At 29.8% G+C, this 25751-nt stretch overlaps 1 protein-coding gene across 1 annotated transcript in view; it reads right to left on the bottom strand.

The window, feature by feature from the left end:
* Nlg4 (Neuroligin 4) overlaps positions 1-25751 on the bottom strand; it is a 207505-nt gene that overhangs the window by 78172 nt on the left and 103582 nt on the right. The window contains exon 8 of the mRNA XM_065498841.1: positions 17434-17694. Within this exon, the coding sequence (XP_065354913.1) occupies positions 17434-17694 (261 nt within the window). The remainder of the gene's footprint in view (positions 1-17433; positions 17695-25751) is intronic.

Raw genomic sequence — 25751 nt, forward strand, 5'->3', positions numbered from 1 at the left:
AATAAAAACAAAAATACCCTGGCAGCATTTTCTATTGAAAAAATCACTAAATAATAATAATGTACAGACCTTATATAAGAATTCATATAGAATTAGTATAGTATTCTAGAGAAAACTTTTTAATTACTTCTGGTAATATCTATTCAATGCCTTTGAGAGGCATTAAAACTGTATAGTAACACCTAATTATCATTAGGTAGAGACAAACAAGTCACTTTCAGTAGATACAATTTTGATATTGAAATATTTTCTTGATTATAACTTGCAGTCGAAACAGATAATACCAACTGCCTGGGTAAAGTCTTTATTGTTGAATAGTAAAAATAGGAATAATCAGCTTTCGTAAAAACATAAGATGAGGCAGAAGTAAAAGTAAAATAAAAAATAAAACCAAGCAGCAGATCTACATAATTATTTATTTAGTTTTTGCTTCTTTTACTCTTTCTCTCTTTCTTTCTTTGTTGTTGTTGTTCTTGTTATTCATACAGTTTCGCCTTAATTAAATGCACATTAAGGGATTGTTGTTTAAGCTCTGTTGAACTTTGTGGGTTTTCAATTCGTTTTTTCTGCTTCTTGTTTTGTTGTTGTTGTTATTTCATTCCTTATTTATTTTGCTCATCTTTTTCTTGTTACTGTTGTCCTTGGTTTGTATATTTTAATTTGTATCTGTATATCTGAATGTACTTACTTAGTTCTAGATACTTTTTTTGTTCACTAGTAATTTGTGGTTATAATTTGTATGTGTTGGATGAATACGAGTGTTTGTATAACAGTTTGTAAATTATACTGATAGGATGATACCTGTTTTATTTCAGCTTCTTTCTAATCTTCATTTTTGAAAAATTTTCCCAAACAAAATTTTTTAAAATAAAGTTGGTTTCAAAATAAAATATTTTTTTTAAAAGATTTTTAATATTTTTCTAAAAACTGTTATGACCCTACTATTTACTATTACATTTGCTCTATATGAGTTTTAATTGAACAAAAAAATGCTAAAAGGGATTTTATGTATTTGAATTAATTCATCATACTTCGGTTTAGGATTGAAACAAAAATATGCCACAATTGGGACGACAGGCGATTAATAAACAAAACTAATTGACATTTAACATACACATATGAATAATATGGAGTGAAATAGTAGGACCAATGCAAGCTAAATTAATTAAAGGATTTTAAATTGCTTTAATTGTAAATTTAATATTGGGAATTGTAAAAACTATTTTGTGCAGAAAAACGGACTACGTCTTATACTAAAACTACGTCTTATACTAAGACTATGTCTGTTATACTAAAGACTACGTCTGTTATACTAAAGACTACGTCTGTTATACTAAAGACTACGTCTGTTATACTAAAGACTACGTCTGTTATACTAAAGACTATGTCTGTTATACTAAAGACTGCGTCTGTTATACTAAAGACTACGTCTAATGTAGTAAACAATACGTCTGTTATACTAAAGACTCGTCTGTTATATTAAAGACTCGTCTGTTAAAGACTACGTCTGTCAAAGACTACGTCTGTTAAAGACTAAGTCTGTTATACTAAAGACTAAGTCTGTTATACTAAAGACTAAGTCTGTTATACTGAAGACTACGTCTGTTATACTAAAGTCTACGTCTGTTATACTAAAGACTACGTCTGTTATACTAAAGACTACGTCTGTTATACTAAAGACTACGTCTGTTATACTAAAGACTATGTCTGTTATACTAAAGACTACTTCTGTTATACTAAACAATACGTCTGTTATACTAAAGACTACGTCTAATGTACTACACAATACGTCTGTTATACTAAAGACTCGTCTGTTATATTAAAGACTCGTCTGTTAAAGACTACGTCTGTTAAAGACTACGTCTGTTAAAGACTACGTCTGTTAAAGACTCGTCTGTTATATTAAAGACTCGTCTGTTAAAGACTACGTCTGTTAAAGACTACGTCTGTTAAAGACTACGTCTGTTAAAGACTACGTCTGTTAAAGACTACGTCGGTTAAAGACTCGTCTGTTATATTAAAGACTCGTTTGTTAAAGACTCGTCTGTTAAAGACTACGTCTGTTAAAGAATACATCTGTTAAAGACTACGTCTGTTAAAGACTACGTCTGTTAAAGACTACGTCTGCTAAAGACTACGTCTGTTAAAGACTACGTCTGTTATACTAAAGACTCGTCTGTTATATTAAAGACTCGTCTGTTAAAGACTACGTCTGTTAAAGACTACGTCTGTTAAAGACTACGTCTGTTAAAGACTACGTCTGTTAAAGACTCGTCTGTTATATTAAAGACTCGTCTGTTAAAGACTACGTCTGTTAAAGACTACGTCTGCTAAAGACTACGTCTGTTAAAGACTACGTCTGTTAAAGACTACGTCTGCTAAAGACTACGTCTGTTAAAGACTACGTCTGTTATACTAAAGACTAAGTCTGTTATACTAAAGACTAAGTCTGTTATACTAAAGACTAAGTCTGTTATACTAAAGACTAAGTCTGTTATACTAAAGACTACGTCTGTTATACTAAACAATACGTCTGCTATACTAAACAATACGTCTGTTATACTAAAGTCTACGTTTAAGACCTTATTCATAATCAATTTTTAAATTTATCAAAGGTTTATGAAACGAATTTTGTATGGAAAATTTGTTTAGTATATTCAATATCAATCATACGCCACTGGATAACTTGACTTATGTAAATACCAGGAATTTTATTTTATTTGAATTATTTAATTCCTTTTAAAATCTCTTTACTTATTTTCTTTATCCAATTAAATACATATTAAATTCTAAGTAATGGCATTTAGCAATAATCACAAGTATTCATTATTCTTTCTTTTTTTTTATTTCATTTTTAAATATTTATAAAACCCACTTTATGTGCTTTAATACACAAACACAGCTGCAGACATAGTCAAAGACACTCTTTTTTATTAAAATAACTAAAGTAGCAAAAAGTAATAAATTAACTTTGACTTATTGACTTTTTAGCATTTATTTTTGTCTTACTTTTTTTTCCATTTTTTTTTGTAAACATTCTATACAAATTCAAAGGAAACTACAAACGACATGCACTTATCTTTGGCATCCGACAAAAGTTTAAGAAAATAGAACAAACACTCAGCACAGACACATGGAGTTTAGAGCAGTAAGTAAATGTCACTTGAAAAGAAAATGTTTTAATGTTTTAAGATGGGAAATAAAAGAAAATTAACTTGGTTTTTTTTTTGAAAGGTGCTTTAGCGGTTTGAAATTTTTTAACTGTCAAACCAAAAGTAAACAGCTGGTAAGACAGCGCATAGTATTATTAATTTAGTTGCAGTAGAAGCTGGGAAAATTATGCAGGTAAATGTTTAAAGTTTGTGTTTAAAAGACAGAATCAGTTTCAATAGTCAATTTATAAATATTAAAGATTTTGCTTTTAAATTGAGAATTGTCTTTGGGAATATTTGATTCAATAATTTTCTAAAACTGTTTACATTTGACCAGAATTACTCTTTCACTTCTTTGGAAGTCTTTTTTCACTGAATAAATTGTTGTTGGTTTCTGTAAAGTCTCTTATGCTTTAACAAACCTAATTTCATCACTGCCACTATAAGGTGCTTGTTTTATGTGCTGAAAAAAGTCAAGTATGTACAGAAACCCATAATGGTTGGCTTAGAAAAGAATGAGATGAATGAGTAAAAGAATGAAAAATGTTGTGAAACTTAAGAAATGTTCATCTTACTGACTTTGCGGTTGACCAACTTTCTTATCCTTTTTTTCCATCAGTTTGTCTATTCTTTTGTTTTTGAATAGTATATTTGTTATTTATCTTGGCCTTAAGTACACCTACAACTCTAGTCACGAAAAACTGGAGGAGGAAATCTTAATTTGTTTAAATAGATTAACAATATACTATGTATAAAGGAGGCTACTTCTGTTATACTAAAGCCAAGGTCTGTTATACTAAAGACTATGTCTGTTAAAGAATAAGTCTGTGCTAAACACTATGTCTATTATATTAAAGATTAAGTTTGTTTATACTAAAGGCTAGTTTTATTATATTAAATACTACGTCTGTTATATTAAAGAATACGTCTGTTATATTAAAGACTACGTCTGATATTTTAAGGACCACGTATGTTACATTAAAGACTACTTCTGTTATACTAAACTATATCTCTGATATGCTAAAGACTACGTTTGTTATACAAAAGACTACGTCCGTTATACTAAAGACTACGTCTGTTATACTAAAGACTACGTCTATTATATTAAAGACTACGTTTGTTATACTAAAGATTACGTCTGTTATACTAAAGACTACGTCTACGTCTGTTATACTAAAGACTACGTCTATTATACTAAAGACTACGTCTGTTATATTAAAGACTACGTTTGTTATACTAAAGACTACGTCTGTTATACTAAAGACTACGTCTGTTATACTAAAGACTACGTCTGTTATACTATATACTACGTTTGTTATACTAAAGACTACGTCTGCTACATTAAAGACTACGTCTGTTATACTAAAGACTACTTCTGTTATATTAAAGACTACCTTTGTTATACTAATGACTACGTCTGTTATACTGAAGACTATGTCTGTTATACTAACGAATACTTTTATTATACTAAAGAATGCGTCTGTTATAATAAAGACTATGTATGTTATACTAACGAATACTTCTATTATACTAAAGACTACCTATATTATATTAAAAACTACATCTATTATACTAAACTCTGCGTCCGTTATACTAAAGACTACTTCTATTATACTAAAGAGTACTTCTGTTATACAAAAGAATACTCCTCTTATACTAAATACTACTTCTGTTATACTAAAGACTACGTCTGTTATACTGAACGCTACATCTGTTATACTAAATATTGTGTGGTTACATTTATTGATTTTTCACAATTGGTTAACAATTTGTTATGGTGAGAATATTTTAAAGTTTTTGTAATAAATAATTTAAAAAAAAATTCGTTGAACCAGACCTTGTAGTATTTTTCTACAAATAAATGAGTAGTGGAACTTGAAAAGGAAGTTATAGTTTTTCTTTGTGGTGGGGGAAACGAAATAAAAAATAAATAAAAATGAATTTAAATTTCTTTAGTTTTGTTTGTGCCCAGTTACTATGACGAGGATAATGCTGCTGACTACGATGAGGATAATGATGATGTTGATAAAGAGTACAATAATGATGATGAGGTTTGAAGCAGGCATAAGATGTCATTGTTAATTAAGTAGAGTTAATGTAATAAAAGTTTCTTTAACTTTTTTATTCCTTTATACATACATTAGAATGGCACCAGAAAAAGTCAAATATGATTGAACTTTTCTCATCCTTTGATGTACCTATCAAAAGCCGTTAATGTAATATATAAATTGGATATGGTTTAATTGCAGCAAATATGAGGAAATTCAGAAAAAACGTGAAGTAGATAAAATTGTTTTGTTTGCAACTACCCTAATATTTATATATGTATGTATGTATGTATGTGTTCATGTGTTCGAAAAGATTATTTATTTAAGTATCTAAGTGTATGTGTGCAAGTGTGTGTGTGTGTTAGTACACATGTATTTATTTTAACTATGCGGCTTGTAATGTGGTTTTATTTAAGAACTTTTTACTATTTATTTTTTATCTTCTTTATTTATTTTTTTCTCTGTTTAATATTTAATAAGATGATGTGCAAAGCCAAGGGTATGAGAGAGAAGGAGGGAGACAGTTAAATTGCAAAATTCTGAATACAACTGAAAGAAAAGTCAAATAAATGTAAACTAAAATAAATGTTAACTTTTATTTATTTTTTACTATTTTTTACTTTTTTTATTTACTAAGTATATTTGCTAGTTCTTTAAGTTTGTGTTGTTTGTTTTTTTTTTTTGGTATGCAAAAGTATTTTAAAATTAAATTTTTATTTCTCTAGACTTGTTTGCTAAGGCTTATGATTAGTTTAAATAGAAACATGAGTTTTAAGTTAATAATGTATAATTAAATACAATATTTAGTGCTACTAATTTTTAGCCTACTAATTACTTATAAGTTAACTATTAATTTTCGTTTTATATTAGAGGATACCTGGCGTGTGCAATTGTAGTAGTATTTATATTCTTTTTCTTAAATAGTAGTATTGTTACTACTTTTTTAAAATAGTAGTGTTTCTACTACTTCTCTTTAAAAAAGGAATATTTTTACTTTTTTTAAAAAAAAGTTGTATTTCTACTCCTTTTCTAAATAGTAGTATTTCTACTACTTTTTGAAATTAATAGTACTTCTACTACTTTTCTAAAATAGCAATATTTCTATATCTTTTTTAAAAAAGGAGTATTTCTACTACTTTTTTAAAAAAGTAGTATTTTTATTCCTTTTCTAAAATAGTAGTATTTCTACTGCTTTTTTAATACAGTAGCATGTTTACTACTTTTAAAAATTTGAAGAAATACTACTATTTTTTAAAAAAAGGAGTATTTTTAGTCCTTTTCTAAAATAGTAGAGTTTCTACTACGTTTCAAAAATGGTAGTATTTCTAATATTTTTCTAAAAAGTTGTATTTCTACTACATTTTAAAAAAGTAGTATTTCTACTACATTTTAAAAAAGTAGTATTTCTACTACATTTTAAAAAAGTAGTATTTCTACTACTTTTTAAAAAAGTACTATTTCTACAATTTTTTAAAAATAGCAAAAATACTACTATTTTTAAAAATAGTAATATTTCTACTGCTATTTCGCCCACTTATTTTTTGAAAATTTTAGATTATGTTGGATTTTTGGTGCTAAATTTATTAGTTCCGGAGATGTAGAGACACCGATTTTAACTATTTTTACCCATTTTATCCCCTTAAAATTCGAATTGCCAAAAATCCCTTCTCAGTGGATCTACTCATCGGGAGTGGTACCTACATACAATATTTCAAGACATAAACATTTAGGGAAAATTCGCGAATGGACCGAATGCACCTAATGCAGTGTATCAGGTGTCGAAGTCTTATACTTAAGACTAAGTCTTATACTTAAGACTAAGTCTTATACTTAAGACTAAGTCTTATACTTAAGACTAAGTCTTATACTTAAGACTAAGTCTTATACTTAAGACTAAGTCTTATACTTAAGACTAAGTCTTATACTTAAGACTAAGTCTTATACTTAAGACTAAGTCTTATACTTAAGACTAAGTCTTATACTTAAGACTAAGTCTTATACTTAAGACTAAGTCTTATACTTAAGACTAAGTCTTATACTTAAGACTAAGTCTTATACTTAAGACTAAGTCTTATACTTAAGACTAAGTCTTATACTTAAGACTAAGTCTTATACTTAAGACTAAGTCTTATACTTAAGACTAAGTCTTATACTTAAGACTAAGTTTTATACTTAAGACTAAGTGTTATACTTAAGACTAAGTGTTATACTTAAGACTAACCCCCATATGCATAAACAGTTTATAAATTTATCAAAGGTTTATCAAACAAAATTTCCATACAAAATTTGTTTTATAAACCTTTGATAAATTTATAAACTGTTTATGCATATGGGGGTAAGTTTATAACTTAAGACTATGTTTTATGCATAAGACTAAGTCTTATACTTAAGACTAAGACTTATACTCAAGTCCACGTCTTATACTCAAGTCCACGTCTTATACTAAAGTCTACATCTGTTATACTAAGGATTACGTATTATGCTTTCTTAAGGTCTTTAAGCATTGATTTTGTAATTTTAGTGGGAAGGTGAGGTACATTATTCCACATTGTTTAATCTACGCTATTGGTTCCATAAACAATTTTTGTATACACCGCCTTAGGTTATCCTTCATAAAGGATTTATTTAATACTCCTCCTTTTGCTGTTCCTCTGTCATTTATTAATTTCTCGACCAAACCCTTTTCAGTATTTTTTCGACAAATTATAATCAAAATTGCTAGAAATTGCAACTTTTCATGCCCATAATTATTTCTAGAAGGATTTTGTAGCGAAATTAAAAACCTAAAAAGAAATAGACACAAATCTTTATGCAAAAAAAAAACATTCAGTGTTTATAATTATTTATCTTTATTTCTTTATGTTTTTGGGATTTTTTTTTTCAGAATTATTTTTCTAACGATGTTCATTTATTCCCTCGGGTTTTTGTTTCCAGCTTAATATTGTTGTTGGTTTTGCTGGTGCTGTTGTATTTTTTTGTTGCTATTATTTATTTGAGTTGAAATATAAGGACAATAAAATCCTTTTAACATAAAACCTCTGACCATCAAAAAAAAAAAATTATAGGGAAAAGAACAAATATGAAACATATTCAAAATGAATACACAAATGTAGTTTTCGATTTGTTTTACTATTTTTCTTGGCTTCACTGTTAAAAATTCCAATTTCAAGTCAGTTTTGTTGGTTGGACTCTCAACTCGCAGTCATAGTTTGTCTCATTTGTCGTCATGTGCTGGTTGTCATTGTAGCCGGTTGTTATGGAGATTGTATGTGTTTGTGTTGCAGGAGCTTAGTGTAATTGTTACTGAAATGTTTTTTATGCTTCTGGTGTTTTTTTTCCTGGTTGCATGTTATTGATGTCAGTGTGAGGCTTGAGCCTTTCATTTGAAATTATTTATTCTCATGTCCTCTACATTTTAAGCTTCTTTTTATATTTTTTTTTTGTTTTTCCTTTTTTCCCTGCCATTTGTGGTATTCAGCAGTTGACATGCAAAAACGTAAAAAAAATATCCACAACAACTACACTACAAGCAACAGCAACTAACTATAAATGAAGAACAAGAAAATCTTTATTCTTTTTTTTCTTCTTTTACTTGTTTTAGACTTGAATGGCTGGCTGGTAAGATGAAACATTCTACATGCTGGATTTCAATTGTTTTTCATCATCGTGTAGTTTGTTTTTTTTTATTTCTACTAAAATTATTCTTCTGGTCAGTTATGTGGAATTTTGCTGACATTGGCAGAATTTTTGTTGGGGTTAGGTTGGTGGTGAATGGTTGGAAAAGGTCGCTTGGTCGTTGGAGGAGGATTTGGTTTGATATGTGGGTAGAGAGTTAAGAATGCCCGTTATTCGTTGCTAGTTTTATGGTTTATTCCTTGTTACAGATGTTGAGTTTTTCAAAACAGTGGGTTTGTTTTAAAGAAATTTTGGTTTGGACGTAGACTTTAGTATAACTGACGCAGTCTTTAGTATAACAGATATAGTCTTTAGTTTAAAAGTCGTGGACTTTATTATAACAAACGTATTTTTTAGTATAACAAACGCAAACTTTAGTATAACAGAAGCAGTCTTTAGTATAACAGAAATAGACTTTAGTACAGCGTAGTATAACAGACGTAGTCTTTAGTATAACAGACGTAGTCTTTATTATAACAGACGTAGTCTTTAGTATAGCAGACGTAGTCTTTAGTATAACAGACGTAGTCTTTAGTATAACAGACGTAGTCTTTAGTATAACAGACGTAGTCTTTAGTATAACATATGTTGCGTTCAGTATAACAGACGTAGTCTTTAGTATAACATACGTAGTCTTTTGTGTAACAGACGTAGTCTTTAGTATAACAGACATTGTCTTTAGTATAACAGACATTGTCTTTAGTATAACAGATATAGTCTTTATGATAAAAGTCGTGGACTTTATTATAACAAACGTAGTCTTTATTATAACATACGCAGACTTTATTATAACAGAAGCAGTCTTTAGTATAACAGAAATAGATTTTAGTACAGCGTAGTATAACAGTCGTAGTCTTTAGTATAACAGACGTAGTCTTTAGTATAAAAGACGTAGTCTTTAATATAACAGACGTAGTCTTTAGTATAACAGACGTAGTTTTTAGTATAACAGACGAAGTCTTTAGTATAACAGACGTAGTCTTTAGTATAACAGACGTAGTCTTTAGTATAACAGACGTAGTCTTTAGTATAACAAACGTAGTCTTTAGTATAACAGACGTAGTCTTTTGTGTAACAGACGTAGTCTTTAGTATAACAGACATTGTCTTTAGTATAACAGACATTGTCTTTAGTATAACAGATAAGTCTTTAGTATAAAAGTCGTGGACTTTATTATAACAAACGTAGTCTTTATTATAACGTAGTCTTTATTATAATTGTAACAGAAGCAGTCTTTAGTATAACAGAAATAGACTTTAGTACAGCGTAGTATAACAGACGTAATCTTTAGAATTACGGACGTAGTCTTTAGTATAACAGACGTAGTCTTTATTATAAAAGACGTAGTCTTTAGTATAACAGACGTAGTCTTTAGTATAACAGACGTAGTCTTTAGTATAACAGACGTAGTCTTTAGTATAACAGATGTTGCGTTCAGTATAACAGACGTAGTCTTTAGTATAACAGACGTAGTCTTTTGTGTAACAGACGTAGTCTTTAGTATAACAGACATTGTCTTTAGTATAACAGACGTAGTCTTTTGTGTAACAGACGTAGTCTTTAGTATAACAGACGTAGTCTTTAGTATAACAGATGTTGCGTTCAGTATAACAGACGTAGTCTTTAGTATAACAGACGTAGTCTTTTGTGTAACAGACGTAGTCTTTAGTATAACAGACATTGTCTTTAGTATAACAGACGTAGTCTTTTGTGTAACAGACGTAGTCTTTAGTATAACAGACGTAGTCTTTAGTGTAACAGACGTAGTCTTTAGTATAACAGACGTAGTCTTTAGTATAACAGACATTGTCTTTAGTATAACAGACGTAGTCTGTTTAGTATAACGGACATTGTCTTTAGTATAACAGACGTAGTCGTTAGTATAACAGATCTGGTCTTTAGTATAACAGATGTACAGTTTAGTACAAGAGACGTGAAAAAAGTTTTACTTATAAACATGTTTCATGTCTGAAAAAGCTTTTTCTGTTATAAGCGTTTTTTCATTAAAAGCTCGTTTGACGTGAATAGTTTTTTTCGATTTGGTAATAAAATTCCGCTGGCTTAAAATTATGGAAAATTCTGTATCCCAAACATTTTAAATGTGTTGCTATTTTATATTGACAAATTTATGTTTATAATAAAATCTTTACCATATTTTTGTTATCAACTCAATAACAATGAAAACAATATGTTCCCTTTTATAAAAAAACAAGCCTCTCCAACCACTGTTCAGCATTTTCCCAAACTCATCTAAAATGTTCAAAGAATTCTGTCCCAAAGACATGTTGATTTTTTGAATAAATTTTGTTTATTCTTTCATTTTAATGTCCTGACAATGATTTTCTCCGACATTAAAATGCCAAAAACTACAACAAATATGACTAAATCAGCTAGATAGAGAGGGAATGAGTGAGGAAAACGAAATCTTTGTTTTATTTTTAGATTTTTTTTTTAATTTAATTTCTACTTTAGACAAATATTTGGTAGTTGAAACTATGTTGAATGTATGTATTTTACATTTATTTAAATAATGCTGACTATTGTGGTCAATGCTCTGACATGCATACAAAAGTTATCAAGATAAATATGTTGGTTGAGAGATCATCTAAAGCTACTGGATACTTGTACAAATATACATGGATACACACTAATACTGAGACTTTGTCCTAATATTTGCTGAGAAGAGCATGTTAACAATTTGCAAAAGATTACAAATCATAATTAAATAGATTTTTTTTGACATTGTTGGTTTAGAAAACAATTTTATTAAAAAACAAGTAAGAAAGTATGGTCGGTCAAGCCCGACCATATAATACCCTACACTAAGTAAAAGAGCAAAAAAAAATTTTCTTTTAAAATTTAAATAATTTATATTTTTGAGTGATTTTCGGAAGTGGGCCTTATATGGGGGCTATGACCAATTATGGTCCGATCACCATGAAATTAGGTCGTGTGATTTATGTGTATATTAAAGTAAACTATGTTGAATTTTGTGTGTTTACCAACATTTTTAAGCGATTTATGCACGTTAAAGTGATTTTCGGAAGCGGGTCTATATGGGAGCTATGACTAAATATGGACCGATCGTAACAAAATTTGGTGACATGAATTTTGTGTATATAAAACTTATTTGGAGCGGAATTTGTGGAGATACATATATAAATTAAACATTTATGACCGATAAAGTCCAATTTCGGGAGGACATTTGTATGGGGGCTAGGTGAAATAATGGACCGATTTCAGCCAGTTTCAATAGGCTTGGTCCTTGAGCCGAAAAAATAATATGTATCAAATTTCATCGAAATATCTTCAAAATTGCGACCTGTACTCTGCGCACAAGGTTTACATGGACAGCCAGCCAGCCAGCCAGCCAACCAGACGGACGGACGGACGGACGGACGGACATCGCTTAATCGACTCAGAAAGTGATTCTAAGTCGATCGGTATACTTTAAGGTGGGTGTTAGACTAATATTTTTGGGTGTTACAAACATCTGCACAAACGCATAATACCCTCCCCACTATGGTGGTGTAGGGTATAAATACGAAGAGATATGTTTAATTAATTTTAAAATGTTTATTATGGAAATAAATTTGGGGGAAAAGAAGCAATTAAATAAATATATAGTTATTTAGTAATTTATAAAGCGTTTAGAAAACATTGATAGTGACCTTTGACCTTCAGTGTTATAAGTAGCGTGTAGCAGCTTTAAGGTGATTTTTAATGGCTAATTTATTATTATTTCCCACATTTTTATATTTTTAATATAATTTTATTGAGTTATTATAGAAATTATTAAATAAATTTTCCATTGCCTTTAATAATATTGGGTTATTTTGTGAATTTTACGAAAAATACTTTATTATATATTGCCTTAAACTCTTTAACTATATTTTAAATTACATTTATAAAATTATATGGTAAAGTGTGTAGGAGTATTTGTATAAGTATTCTGTAAATAATTTGTAAAAAAGAGTTGCTGTAATTGTAGTTAAATATCATTTTAAATACAATGTCATGTTATAAACATTTGATAACAAAAACATACCCAAAAACACACATATAAAATTTGTTATGATAATACGAGGGAAATTTGAAAAGTCTCTTAAACATTTTAGACATTCTAAACCCTTGTTAAAAGTATATAATGCCACACAGAACCGTTGATTGGAAAATGATAGAAAAAGTCCTAAAATTTCAGAAAAATTAGTTAAAGATATCAAAGTTGTTCAAAGGTTTTAATTGTGAAAATCTCTTACAGAAATGAAGTTAATTTTTGGCAGAAATCGACCCTTTTAATGCCACAGCAGTGTTTCCAAAACTATGAAAAATTTAAATTTAACCTTTAATGCCAATGGGACCCAAATGACCCTAAACGAATTTTGAATAAAAATGACCCAAAGTGTGTAGAACAGTTAATTTCCAAAATTTCGATTGAAAATTGTAAATTTTAAAATGAGTCTAAAACAAATGTAGAGAAAGGATTGATCTTCCAATTATTATTGGGTGTATGATTTAAAAATGCTTGCTAGCAGCAGGATTCATCCAAAAAGCACGGAAATACGAATTGAAGCCGAGAGACCTTGAAAGACGATTTTGCATATCTGAAATGCTTCTTGAACGCTATAAAAGAAAAACATTTTTGCACCGAATACTTACTTGCGAAGGAAAATGGATCCATTACTATAACCCGAATCGTAAGAGTTCGAAGCCCAGTACAATCGACACCAACGACAAATTTCCATGGCGCTAAGGTAATTCTCAGTATTTGGTGGGAGTAAAAGGGGCTTATCTATTCTGAGCTGCTGAAATCGGGCCAGACCATCACTGGGAACCTGTAACGAACGCAACTGATTTGTTTGATTCGAAAATTTCTCAGCCACATATAGCAAAACCTTTTAAAAACTATTTAGAATGAAGTGGTTGGGAAGTTTTGCCACATAAGCTTTATAAACTAGACCGTACCTCGTCTCGCTCTCACTGGTATACCCTTCACTTTGGAATAGAGTATCAGAAATTGTCTTGATTCGCTCTTGGCCTCAAAAGATGAACAATTCTATTGGCTCGGAAGCCATATGTTGTCAGAAAGATGAGGAAATGTTATAGCTTACAATACCCAATTCTTTGAATAAATTTATGCTATTTTTTATCCCTTTAAATTATTCATTCTTTGTAAAAATATACAACAAACACAATAAGCATTTTATTGGAATTCAAATTGAAAGCAAGTGTAATTCAAGCCTTGAAATATAGTCAAGCAATTGAATTGCAGTTGTATTACACTTTATTTCAATAGCATTTTCCAGTAAAAAGGAAACATAAATTCAAGCCATGTTTTTTGTTAGAAAAATATTTAATTTTTCCAATATTTTTCAAGTTTAAAATGACTTTTGACATTTGCATTCAAGTAAAATTCCAAATTCAAGTGCTTGAATTTTTGGGGCTTTGGTGCTTATTGAGAGGGCTTAGAAGTAAAACTGAAATATTACAGCAAATAAAGTTAACCGGTTTTTAAGCTTAACTCGTATTTGAAACCGGTTATTTTGGAAAAGCAATTTTTCGAAAAAGTCGGTTTTTTGAATACTTTGTCTGGAGGACAACCATAAAAAAATATTGTTTCCAAAATGTTTTGTTAGTTTTGCAAAATATTTAATGTAATATATTAGTAATAACCATTTTATGTATTCACAGAATTACTAGACTAATTTGTTATCTACATTTTTCATAATGCCTTCATTAAATGGGCGTGGCACTATATGAAACATGAAAACAGCACGCTATTTGTTTTTAGTATCTACTTTAGCTGTTAAACAATGTCTATATAATAATGTAAATTTATAAAAATCTGACTTAAATATTCCAAAATTTTTATTCAATATTTATGATTTGACACAGCCGATTTTAGAATTTTTCTTTTTTTTTATAAAAATCAGATTTTTGGTCAGATTTTGTGAAATTTTAGTAATTCAGACACAATTTTTCAACAAGATCGGTCCAGAACTCTCTGAGTTAGAGGGGGTAAAAATTTGACATTTTGGCCAAACATGTGATTTTTCTCATCCATGTAACTTATTACCTATTCTTCTTAGCAAAATGTGTTCCAAATAGTTTAGATAGCTATTTCTTCAATCTTTCGAAAAAAAATATTTAAAAGAAAAATAAAAAAATTTTAATATTTTTTTTCCGAAATCAAAAACTTTTTTAACTTTTTTTTTCAAAATGGGCCCTTTTTTTCTTAAAATAAAGCTTAGATATTTTCCTTGAAGACCTATTTGGTCGCTTAGTGGGATGCGAGTTTGATATCTATCAAAAAAAATGTTTTGTAACTCAAAACATGGAATTTTTGACTTTTTTTGCAAAATTTCATCCCGATCGGAAGACATCGGTTTTAAAAGTTGGTTCACTTGACATGAAATCCCCCATATATAAATGAAATATGACTCATAACGATAAAACTATTTTTTTGTATAGTTATTGATGCTTTTAGTTTTTTGAATTTTTTCTTTAAAAACTGATTTTCAATTAGGAATACAAGTGATCACAGATCGAGATCTTTTTGGTCTAAAATATCGAGATCTGAAAGTCAAGATTTGATCAGAAATATGAGCGACCACAGATTGATATACTTTTCTTGATTAAACGGTTATTTACTAAGTTATTGTTGCTTTAATATTTTTTATAAACAATTCGAAATGTTGTCAGAAATATTAATTGGGAAGCTGCTTTTCCCAATTTATAAAATATGAATATTCAGAGAATTTGTGTATTTATACCCTACACCACAATAGAGGGGAGGGTATTATGCGTTTGTGCAGATGTTTGTAACGCCCAAAAATATTAGTCTAACACCCACCTTAAAGTATACCGATCGACTTAGAATCACTTTCTGAGTCGAATAAACGATGTCCGTCCGTCCGTCCGTCCGTCCGTCTGGTTGGCTGGCTGGCTGGCTGTCCATGTAAACCTTGTGCGCAGAGTACAGGTCGCAATTTTGAAGATATGTCGATCAAATTTGGTACATATTACTTTTTCGGCCCAAGGACCAACCCTATTGAAACTGGCTGAAATCGGTCCATTATTTCACCTAGCCCCCATACAAATGTCCCCTCGAAATTGGACTTTATCGGTCATAAATGTTTAATTTATCTATGTATCTACACAAATTTCGCTCCAAATAAGTTTTATATATACAAAATTCATGTCACCAAATTTTGTTACGATCGGTCCATAATTAGTCATAGCTCCCATATAGACCCGCTTCCGAAAATCACTTTACTTAGTGTAGGGTATTATATGGTCGGGCTTGACCGACCATACTTTCTTACTTGTTTTTTACTAAATAACAGTTAAATTTGAAGCTAAGTATATAGAAAAGTGGCATACTTTTAGGCAGTTATGAAAACAGCAATAGTCATAGTTTAGGCTTCAAAAAATACCACTGCAAAGTATTGTTGTATAGTTAATTTTACATGTTTTCAGGTGAATTAAATAGAATTAAGGGTAAATAATGTTAAAAACTATTGGAAAACAAATAAGAAGAGTCCAAGTTTTAATATTTTTTAGACATAAAATTAAAAGTCCTTTTCAATCAGCCCTAACATACTACATAAATGAATATTCATTTATTTCAAGTGTCATTGAGTGTAGATGAATGTATGTATGTGAGCATGTAATCTAAGTGTGTGTGTTTTTGAATATCTTTTTTTTTTATTTTTTGTTAAGAAATCTAACGTTTGTCAATAAAGATTAAACGACAGCTGTAACTAACATGTAAAAGAATATTAAAGTGTTGGAATGGGAGAGTGGAGTAACTAAAGAAGGTGTGTGTGAATACAATTCTAGGTTTCCTCTGCCATACACACACACTTAACAAAAACACACGTGCCTTAAGATAAAAATAAAATGAAAATACATATAAAGAGAGAAAACTTATCAGGCATTTTCAGTGTAGTTTAAATAAAACTGAGTGAGTGAGTGTCTAACACACACGTACACTATTGTATTATCAACACATACAATCTAAAATACTTATTCTTAAATACTGACACACTCACTCACAGAGATACATATTTGTAAAATGAAAGCAACTGTAGGAAATAGAGCCTAAAGTTATACTTGTCTAAGGTTCTTCTTTATTATTTTACTTATGTAATTTTTTTTGTTGAATAACGTAAAATATTTGATTTAAATATGGCTGGAAAACATAACTAAAACACACACATTCACTCACTCACACATACCTGTACTTACACTTCAAAACATTTATACAAATAATAAAAACGAAAAACTGAAATTTACTTAAAGAAATCTATTCTTAACACACCTACACACAGTATTTGAGTAATATTTTTTATACACCTGATTCTACAGAAAATTCATCTTGTTTTTTGGGTTTTTAGCCTTCAAGGCAACATTTTGGTTCTTTTTTTGTATAACAAAAGAATTGTGGAATGAACATTTTAGAAATGTTAAAATGTTCCAGTATTTAATGTGACATTTTTATTTCTTTTATTCTTTTTTTAAATAAGTTTTCTTTTGTGTAAATTATTTGCACTTACCTCCCAAAACGCCTGCCACGTAGCCGGTATTATTGGAGCGGCCTTTTTTCATTAGAGCCTCATCGATAAGCAGCAAACGCTGTGAAGCAAATGGATCTGGCTTGACGGGTCCTTCATACAAATCCATATCATCGTGATTGCGAAATAAATTGTGACGTGCTATCACATCTTCCATGCCAGTGCGATGGAGTTCTGGTATCAAACGTAACCAAATTGACAATTGATGGGCACGAAAATGATTTTTAATGCGTGGTTTCATGCCTGCAAATAAGTTCCAATAGAGTTGAGTGTTTTAAAAAAGGTTAAGAACATAAAATATAAAAAAATTAAATAAATTGGAAATAGAAGAAGTTGAATTGAAATATGCACAGGTTGCTTGACATCTATTGATGGAGTGTCAATCTCTTAATGTCTAAATGAAGACAATAACGAAGAGTTTTTGTTATTAGAATAAAAGGAAGGGTTTCAGTTTTATAAACTGGAATTTAAATTTGCTTCCTTGTTATTTTGTTTGTTTATAAAATCAATAATTTAAAAGGAATTAGTAAAATGTTTGTTTTATTTGAAAGCATTTCTCACACTGAAAAAAATATATTTCAATTCAAACATTTATCACATATTGAACTGGTTTCAATTATTTTATAATTGAATCAAGTATTCATGTGCTCAAAAACAAAATTTTCTGATATTTTCTATTGAATTTTGAGTTTTGAATTTGATAATTTTGACAATTGAATATGCAATTTTCGTTATTGGTTGAACTTTAAATACAAAAATTATTGAATAGATAATTTTCGTAATTGAAAACACCAAAAATAACAAAAATGTGTTTTCAATTACGAAAATTATGTATTTAAAGTTCAACCAATAACGAAAATTGTATATTCAATTGTCAAAATTATCAAATTCAAAACTCAAAATTCAATAGAAAATATCAGAAAATTTAGTTTTTGAGCACATGAATTTATTGAAATGAAAATGAATGAAATTATTGAGAAATAATATTTGTTTGATGACAATATTAGAAATAAGTAAGAGAGCTATATTCAGCTGGGCCGAATCTTCTATACCCTTCACCAAATTATACTTTAAAATAAAATTTTTTAATATTCATGTTTGATGCAACATGTTTGAAGTATATCTTATTGCAAGCAAATGAAACAATATGTTTGATGCAACATGTGTGAGGCAACAAGTTTGATGCAACAAATTTTAAATAAAAATGTTTGAGACAACATGTTTGAAGCAAATGAAACAATATGTTTGATGCAACATGTTTGAAGCAAATGAAACAATATGTTTGATGCAACATGTTTGAAGGAAATGAAACAATGTGTTTGATGCAACATGTTTGAAGCAAATAAAACAATATGTTTGATGCAACATGTTTAAAGGAATATGTTTGATGCATCAAATTTGAAGTAAACATTTTTGAGACAACATATTTGAAGGAACATGTTTGATGCAATATGTCGAAACAACATGTTTGATGCAAAAATCTCTGAGACAAAATGTTTGTAGGACAAATGTTTGATGCAACCAATTTTAAATACAAATGTTTGAGACAACATGTTTGATGCAACATGTTTGAAGCAAATGAACCAATGTGTTTGATGCAACATGTTTGAAGCAAATGAAACAATATGTTTGATGCAACATGTTTGAAGCAAATGAAACAATGTGTTTGATGCAACATGTTTGAAGGAATATGTTTGATGCATCAAATTTGAAGCAAACATTTTTGAGACAACATGTTTGAAGGAACATGTTTGATGCAATATGTCGAAACAACATGTTTGATGCAAAAATGTCTGAGGCAAAATGTTTGAAGGAACATGTTCGATGCAACATGTTTGAAGGAAAATGTTTGATGTAGCAAATTTGAAGTTAAAAATGTTTGAGACAACATGTTTGAAGGAACATGTTTGATGCAACATGTCGAAACAACATGTTTGATGCAAAAATGTTTGGAGCAACAAATTTGAAATGTAAAATTTCAAATGCTTTAAACAACATGTTTGATGCAATATGTTTGAAGTAAAAATGTTCGAAGAACATGATTGAAATATAATAGATTATTATCATATTCGGGTTAAAAAATATTTTGCCCGATTTTGACCCATTGTAAATCCAACTTACTATATACGTCGTTGCAAAGGACATTAAAATATTTATCATTAGATATTCAGAAGATCGGGAGAATTCCCGATATATTGATGTATCAATCAGGTTTGTAAGTTATTTATTTGGAGGCTAAGGAAATTTTATTTCAAATGCAGACGAACAGACATGGGTATACCGAATCCGCCATCTATAATGATCTAGAACATATATAGTTTGTCTCAAATGAAAAATCTTTTTTCTAAAAAAAAGTTTTTTTAAATAATTTTCAAAAGTTTGTTTAAAAAGGAAAAAACTTATTTGTTATTTTTTTGTGCTAATGCTTCCTTTTCTTAAAAACTTTTTTATTTAAAAACAAATTATGAAAAAAGCTTTTTTCTTGTTGAAAAAGTTTGTTTTTGGTTTAAAAAACCAATTTATTTGTTTAAATCATTTTCTATAGAAAAATTTTTTTAGTTCACCAAGGCTGTTAAGGAGTGAGATCGAAAAATTCTTAACACACGTTTTTCATTACATTTTTTAACCCAAGTATTATTTGAATTTTTTTTTGATCAAGTTACCTTTGAAAAACATGTCAGTTATTATGTGTAATGTCAATTATATTAATTTTTTTGTTAATCTGATTAAAATGAGTGACCAGAAAAAAGTGCGTACTGAAATTATTAAATATTTTCAACAAAACCCAACTTGGTCTTACAAAAAGTTGGCCAAGCATACAAAGGTCTGCCGTCAAACTGTTTCCAATGTTATTAAACAGTACCGGGAGAACTTGTCAGTTGATAGAAAACCTGGTTCAGGTAGAAGGAATGGTCCACATGATGTTTCTAAAGCCAAAAAAATAGAACGCATTTTCAAAAGAGCTCCCAACACATCCGGTAGGAAAGCAGCCCGGTTAGCTCAGTGCTCGGACTATTTGGTACGAAAAGTTAAAGCTAATGCAGGTTTAAAAACATACAAGGCTCAAAAAGTTCCTGACAGGAACGCTACTAAAAATTTAGAGGCCAAAAACAGAGCACGGAAATTGAAGTCAAGTTTTATAAAAAAATATTCTTGCTGCATAATGGATGACGAAACGTATGTTCTGGCAGATTTTTCGCAACTTCCAGGTCAAAAATTTTATGTTGCTGATGCTCGAGGGAATGTTGAAGAAAAGTTTAGGACCCAAAAGCAGACAAAATTTCCCAGAAAGTTCTTGGTATGGCAAGCAATATGCAGTTGCGGCAAAAGAAGCCACTCATTTGTTACAACGGGCTCTATAAATACCGAAATTTACATCAAGGAATGTTTACAAAAAAGGCTGCTTCCATTCATAAGACTTCATAATGTGTCCACTTATTTTTGGCCTGACTTGGCATCCTGTCACTATGGCAAACAAGCCCTTGAGTGGTACAAGAACAATAATGTGGTATTTGTACCAAGAGAGGCAAATCCTCCAAACTGCCCGGAGCTAAGGCCAGTGGAGAGATATTGGGCTCTTGTTAAAAGAGAATTGAAGAGTACAAAAAAGGTGTCCAAAAGTGTGGTAGATTTTAAACGGAGATGGACTACATGTTCGAGCAAAGTGACAGAAAGCACTATAAAAACGTTAATGGAAGGGTTTCCGAAAAAGGTTCAAAATTTCATCACTAGTGATTAAAACTATAAAAATAATTTTTTTTGTAAATTGTAATAATAATTTCAATCAAATAAAAAAAAAATTAAAGCTGTAAGTTTAGTGGTTTCTTTTTTATAAACATATATGTATGTTAAGAATTTTTCGATCTCACTCCTTAGTAAATTTTTTGCGTAGAAAATAGCATTTGTTGTTTTAAAAAATAATTTTGTAAAAAAAGCTTCCTTTGTTTAAAAAAGCATAATTGTGATATAAAAGCTTTCTTCTTGTTTTATAATAGTTTTTGGAAGAAGTTTTTTTAAATTTTCGTGGAATAAAAGGTCAACATAGAAACATATTTCTTAATCTGAAACAGATAGTGGCCTGTAAATCTATTACTGGGACCTCGAGATATACTCTACATTAAATGCACATTTGTCAGGTCTATTCTATGGCTCATGCAGTCAGGCGAATTCAAACTAAACTTGAAGAGCTTTAGAACAAAAGGTAGTTTTTTGAAAATTTTGGGAAATTGATTTTTTCTAGAAAATTTCAAAAAAAAATCGAAAAGTACCTTTTTTTCTGTGGCGTCTATATTTCAGGCACAGATTTACCGAATAAATATATTTAGCTGCGACGCTAATCGAGAAACTTGTTTGGGAAAGTAATCAGTACAGCACATACTATGACATAAATATCTAGATTAGCTTTCTTCTTCAGATTATATACTTGATATTACTAAATTACTTCTAAGTAATGTATTCGGTATGAAGTTGTAATTACCAAGTATGTTAATCAGTAATTTAATGCTGGTTACTTTATACCCTAAACGATTTTTAATTCTCTCATACATTTTGTATAACTTAAAGAGCTTTTTTTTAATATTTATTTAAATTTAAATTCCTTAATTCTCAATATTAAAATTAGCTTTAGATTTGCTCTCTTCTTCAGAATGTGCATTTAATGTTGTGATTTACTCTGTTTATGTCTCATAATTAAATACTTATATAACAGATTATAAGCTAGTCATTACTACTACTTCTAAGTAATGAAATCAGTATGCAGTTATAATAATCAAGTATGTGTATCTGGATACTTCATATCTTGAACGATTTTTAATTCTCTCATAATTTCTGTGCAAGTCAAGAGCTTTTTTTTAAATATTTATTTAAATTTAAATATCTTAAGGCTCAATATTAAAATTAGTTGTCATCTTTTAGTTAAACTTTTTAAACTTTCTATAAATACAATATTCTTATATTTAAATATTAAGATTTTCATATTAATTCATAATTTTTAAACCTTTTGGGAAATTTATGTGCATTTCAGTGGCTGATATGATGCGCAGTTTCGCGCAAAAAGCGTAACGCTTTCATTTGGTAACATTTGACACAGCTTTTCCAACAAAAAGTTGGTGATGGTGATAAGTTTCATTTAAATAAAATGCCATTAGACAAAGTTTTTGGCTGATATTGTGCTGATAACAAAAGAGATTTACATATTATTAAACGTTTTTTGGTCACACCAGGTACATTTACATAGTGGAATATAGAGGAGCTGTGGGGTAAGGACAACAATATAATTAGAAATGACTTTTATAATGTTGAAAAGCAGAAAGCAAGAACAGAGAATAAGTTGAATAGCATAATCGTGTTGGGAAATTTTATCATGACACTGTAAAAAGTGGCGTTTGTCGGTATGTATTATAAAGGTTTTTGTGAAAACTTTTGTAGCGTAACATGAACATATCAAAATATATATAAAAAAAGCATGACTTTAACACCTAAACATACATATGAATTTACATGGCATATACATGTGTTGTATTCAGCTCCTTGCTTTAAGCTGAAAGTCCTGGCTGAAATACAAAACAGTTAATGTAATAGAATAGAAGCAGAACATAAATTTACGCATGTATTGCTTTCATTTTAATACAAAATACTTTTTCCTTTATGATTTGTGTTTAGCAATGAACAAAAAAAGGGAACAGACAGAAAATATTTCAAATACATTCATACAATTTACACACAGTTATCCCCACATAAGTATCCCAGCAGTTCTAGGGACAGTCTATAACTAGTGATTTTACGCATCATTTAGGGTGTGAACTAGTTACTTGAATAGCTACGTGACTAGTTACTTTGATCATTTTTGAATACAATGTGACTATCTGATAGCTGATCGAAAGTATTCAACGCTTCTGGTGGGTAAAATAAAGTGCAGTACAAAAAATGTTTGAAGTGACTTCACCATAGGTTACTAAGAGACACTAAAGTGACTACTGACTTCATGCTATATTACATGAATTTGCATAAAACTAGTTTGTACGAATTACTCACAAAAGGTTTAAAGTGACTACACTCCAGATTACTTAAAGGCACTTAAGTGGCAATTGTCTTCACTCTAGATTACTTGGGATGTATAAAATAACCAATTGTCTTATATGTGCATTACAGAGAGTACACATACGTGTCAAATGATTAAAATATATAAATTGGTGTCAGCCAAATGATAAGACATTTGTGACAATTATTGTCTTTAAGGGATACATTGACTACTTGCTTAACTGCTGGGATGTTTGCGTATTCATGCCTTCACTGTTTGTGTATTTATGTTCAAAGATGTCACCTATGAACTGTAATGTAATTCTTAATAATATTAAAAACAGACTACATGAAACTGTTTGCAAAGGAGCACTGAAAAGTTTCCTGTACTCTTATAAGAAAATCAGTAAAATCGGTTCAGTGGAAAAAAGGTTATGATGTAAAAATATTACGAAGGGTCGGTCTGGTTGCTGGTCCAATGAAAATGTACTTAAGGGTGTCATAAAATTCATACAAGATTTGAGCTTGCCGCCATTTGTGCAGCCACAGTTTGGAAATTTCCCACTAAACAACAACAAGCTATTCAAAGGAAGATATCGAAGAAGTTGTGTTGTTAGAAGTCTAGGAAGATCAATTCCGCATGAAGTTTGAAGAACTAAAACAACTCAAGAAAGAATTGAGTAAGTTGGAGCTACCACCAGCAGGTAACATGGCAGAATTGCAGAGAAGGCTCATAGATGAATTCAAGCGGCGTGATATTGATGTTGTTACTTACGAGTTTGTGTATATATAAAGAAGAATTGGAAGTTTCTACCCGTGCAACAACAAGTAGCATTGATGTTCGCGGATATGACGCGAGAAGTTCAAGAAACTTCTAAAGTTAACAACGAAAAACATCTTGCTGAAGTTAAAGAAGAAAATAAAATAATGGAAATAAAATTTCAAGAAACTTCTAGAGTGACACACGAGAAGTTTCAGCAAATATCGCAAGTTATAAACAGCAGAGTGGATGGCATTGAGTAATACAAGCCATAGGCGTCAATAAAAAAACTGTCCAACTTAGAGAATGGTGTCGATAATAAATTGTACGTTCTGCAAATTAAAATTAATAATCTTCAATGCCAATATGGAGCGGTGCGAGTTATTTTAGAAGCATATACCTTTTAAAAACGGTGGTTTATTTCCTTTAAAAAAACCGGATACTTTTGATTGGAAATAAAAGCAGTTTAGTAACAACTCTTTAACTATTTAAATTTAAACAACAATTTAAACAGTAACTCTATTTTAATACACTTATACTACACACTTTAAAAACACACTGGTAGTGTACAAGAATACACTGTTAATACAGTTGATGTTTATTCTGATAGCGCCTATGATAAACTCACTACCCAACTGCAAATGCTGCCACTAATTGCCATACAGCACCATCTTCCTTCCAGTTGCTTCATGAATAGAGTTGTCGAATAATTCGAAAACCGGTTTTTTTAAACCGGTTTTTACAGAGGGACGGTTTTCGAGTTACAACCCCGTTTTTTTGTATCGAATTATTCGACAAAATCGAATATTTTTTAAAACGTATTTTAAGATTTTATGCGATTACTTTTAATAATTTTAATACAACAAGTAAGAGAGCTATATTCGGCTGAGCCGAATCTTATACATATACCCTTCACCAAATTATACTTAAAAATATTTTTATTTAAACAAATTTAATTTTTTTAAGAGTTTTTTGCAAATTTTTTTTTTTAATTTTTTATTTTTAAAAAATCTTTTTTGGGGAAAAATAATTTATGACAAAAAAAAATTTTTTTTATGTAAAAAATTCCAAAAAATATTTTTCCCGATTTTGACCCATTGTAGCTCCATCTTACTATAGCCTTATATTAATCGTTGCAATGGAATTTGAAATATCAATCATTAGATATCCATATTGTCTATATTAATGACTTATTAATCCAGATATATAGATGAAAAATGGTACAAAAATCGAGGTTGTCCCGGTTTTTTCCTTATATCTCAGCCATTTGTGGGCCGATTTTTCGAGTTTAAATTGCAACCGTGCCGGAAGAATTCCCAATATATTGATGTATGAATAATGTATGTAGTAAGTTATTTGGGGGCCACGGAATGTTGATTTCAACATACAGGCGGACAGACTGACATGTAGAAATTACAAACGGAATGACAAACTTATATACATATACCCTTGCCACTCAATTCTTAAATTGACAAAAAAGGCTAAAAACCGGTTATTCGAACCGGTTTTTGATCGAAAAAAC

This window comes from Calliphora vicina, chromosome 1, assembly GCF_958450345.1.
Source record: "Calliphora vicina chromosome 1, idCalVici1.1, whole genome shotgun sequence".
NCBI lineage: Eukaryota > Metazoa > Arthropoda > Insecta > Diptera > Calliphoridae > Calliphora > Calliphora vicina.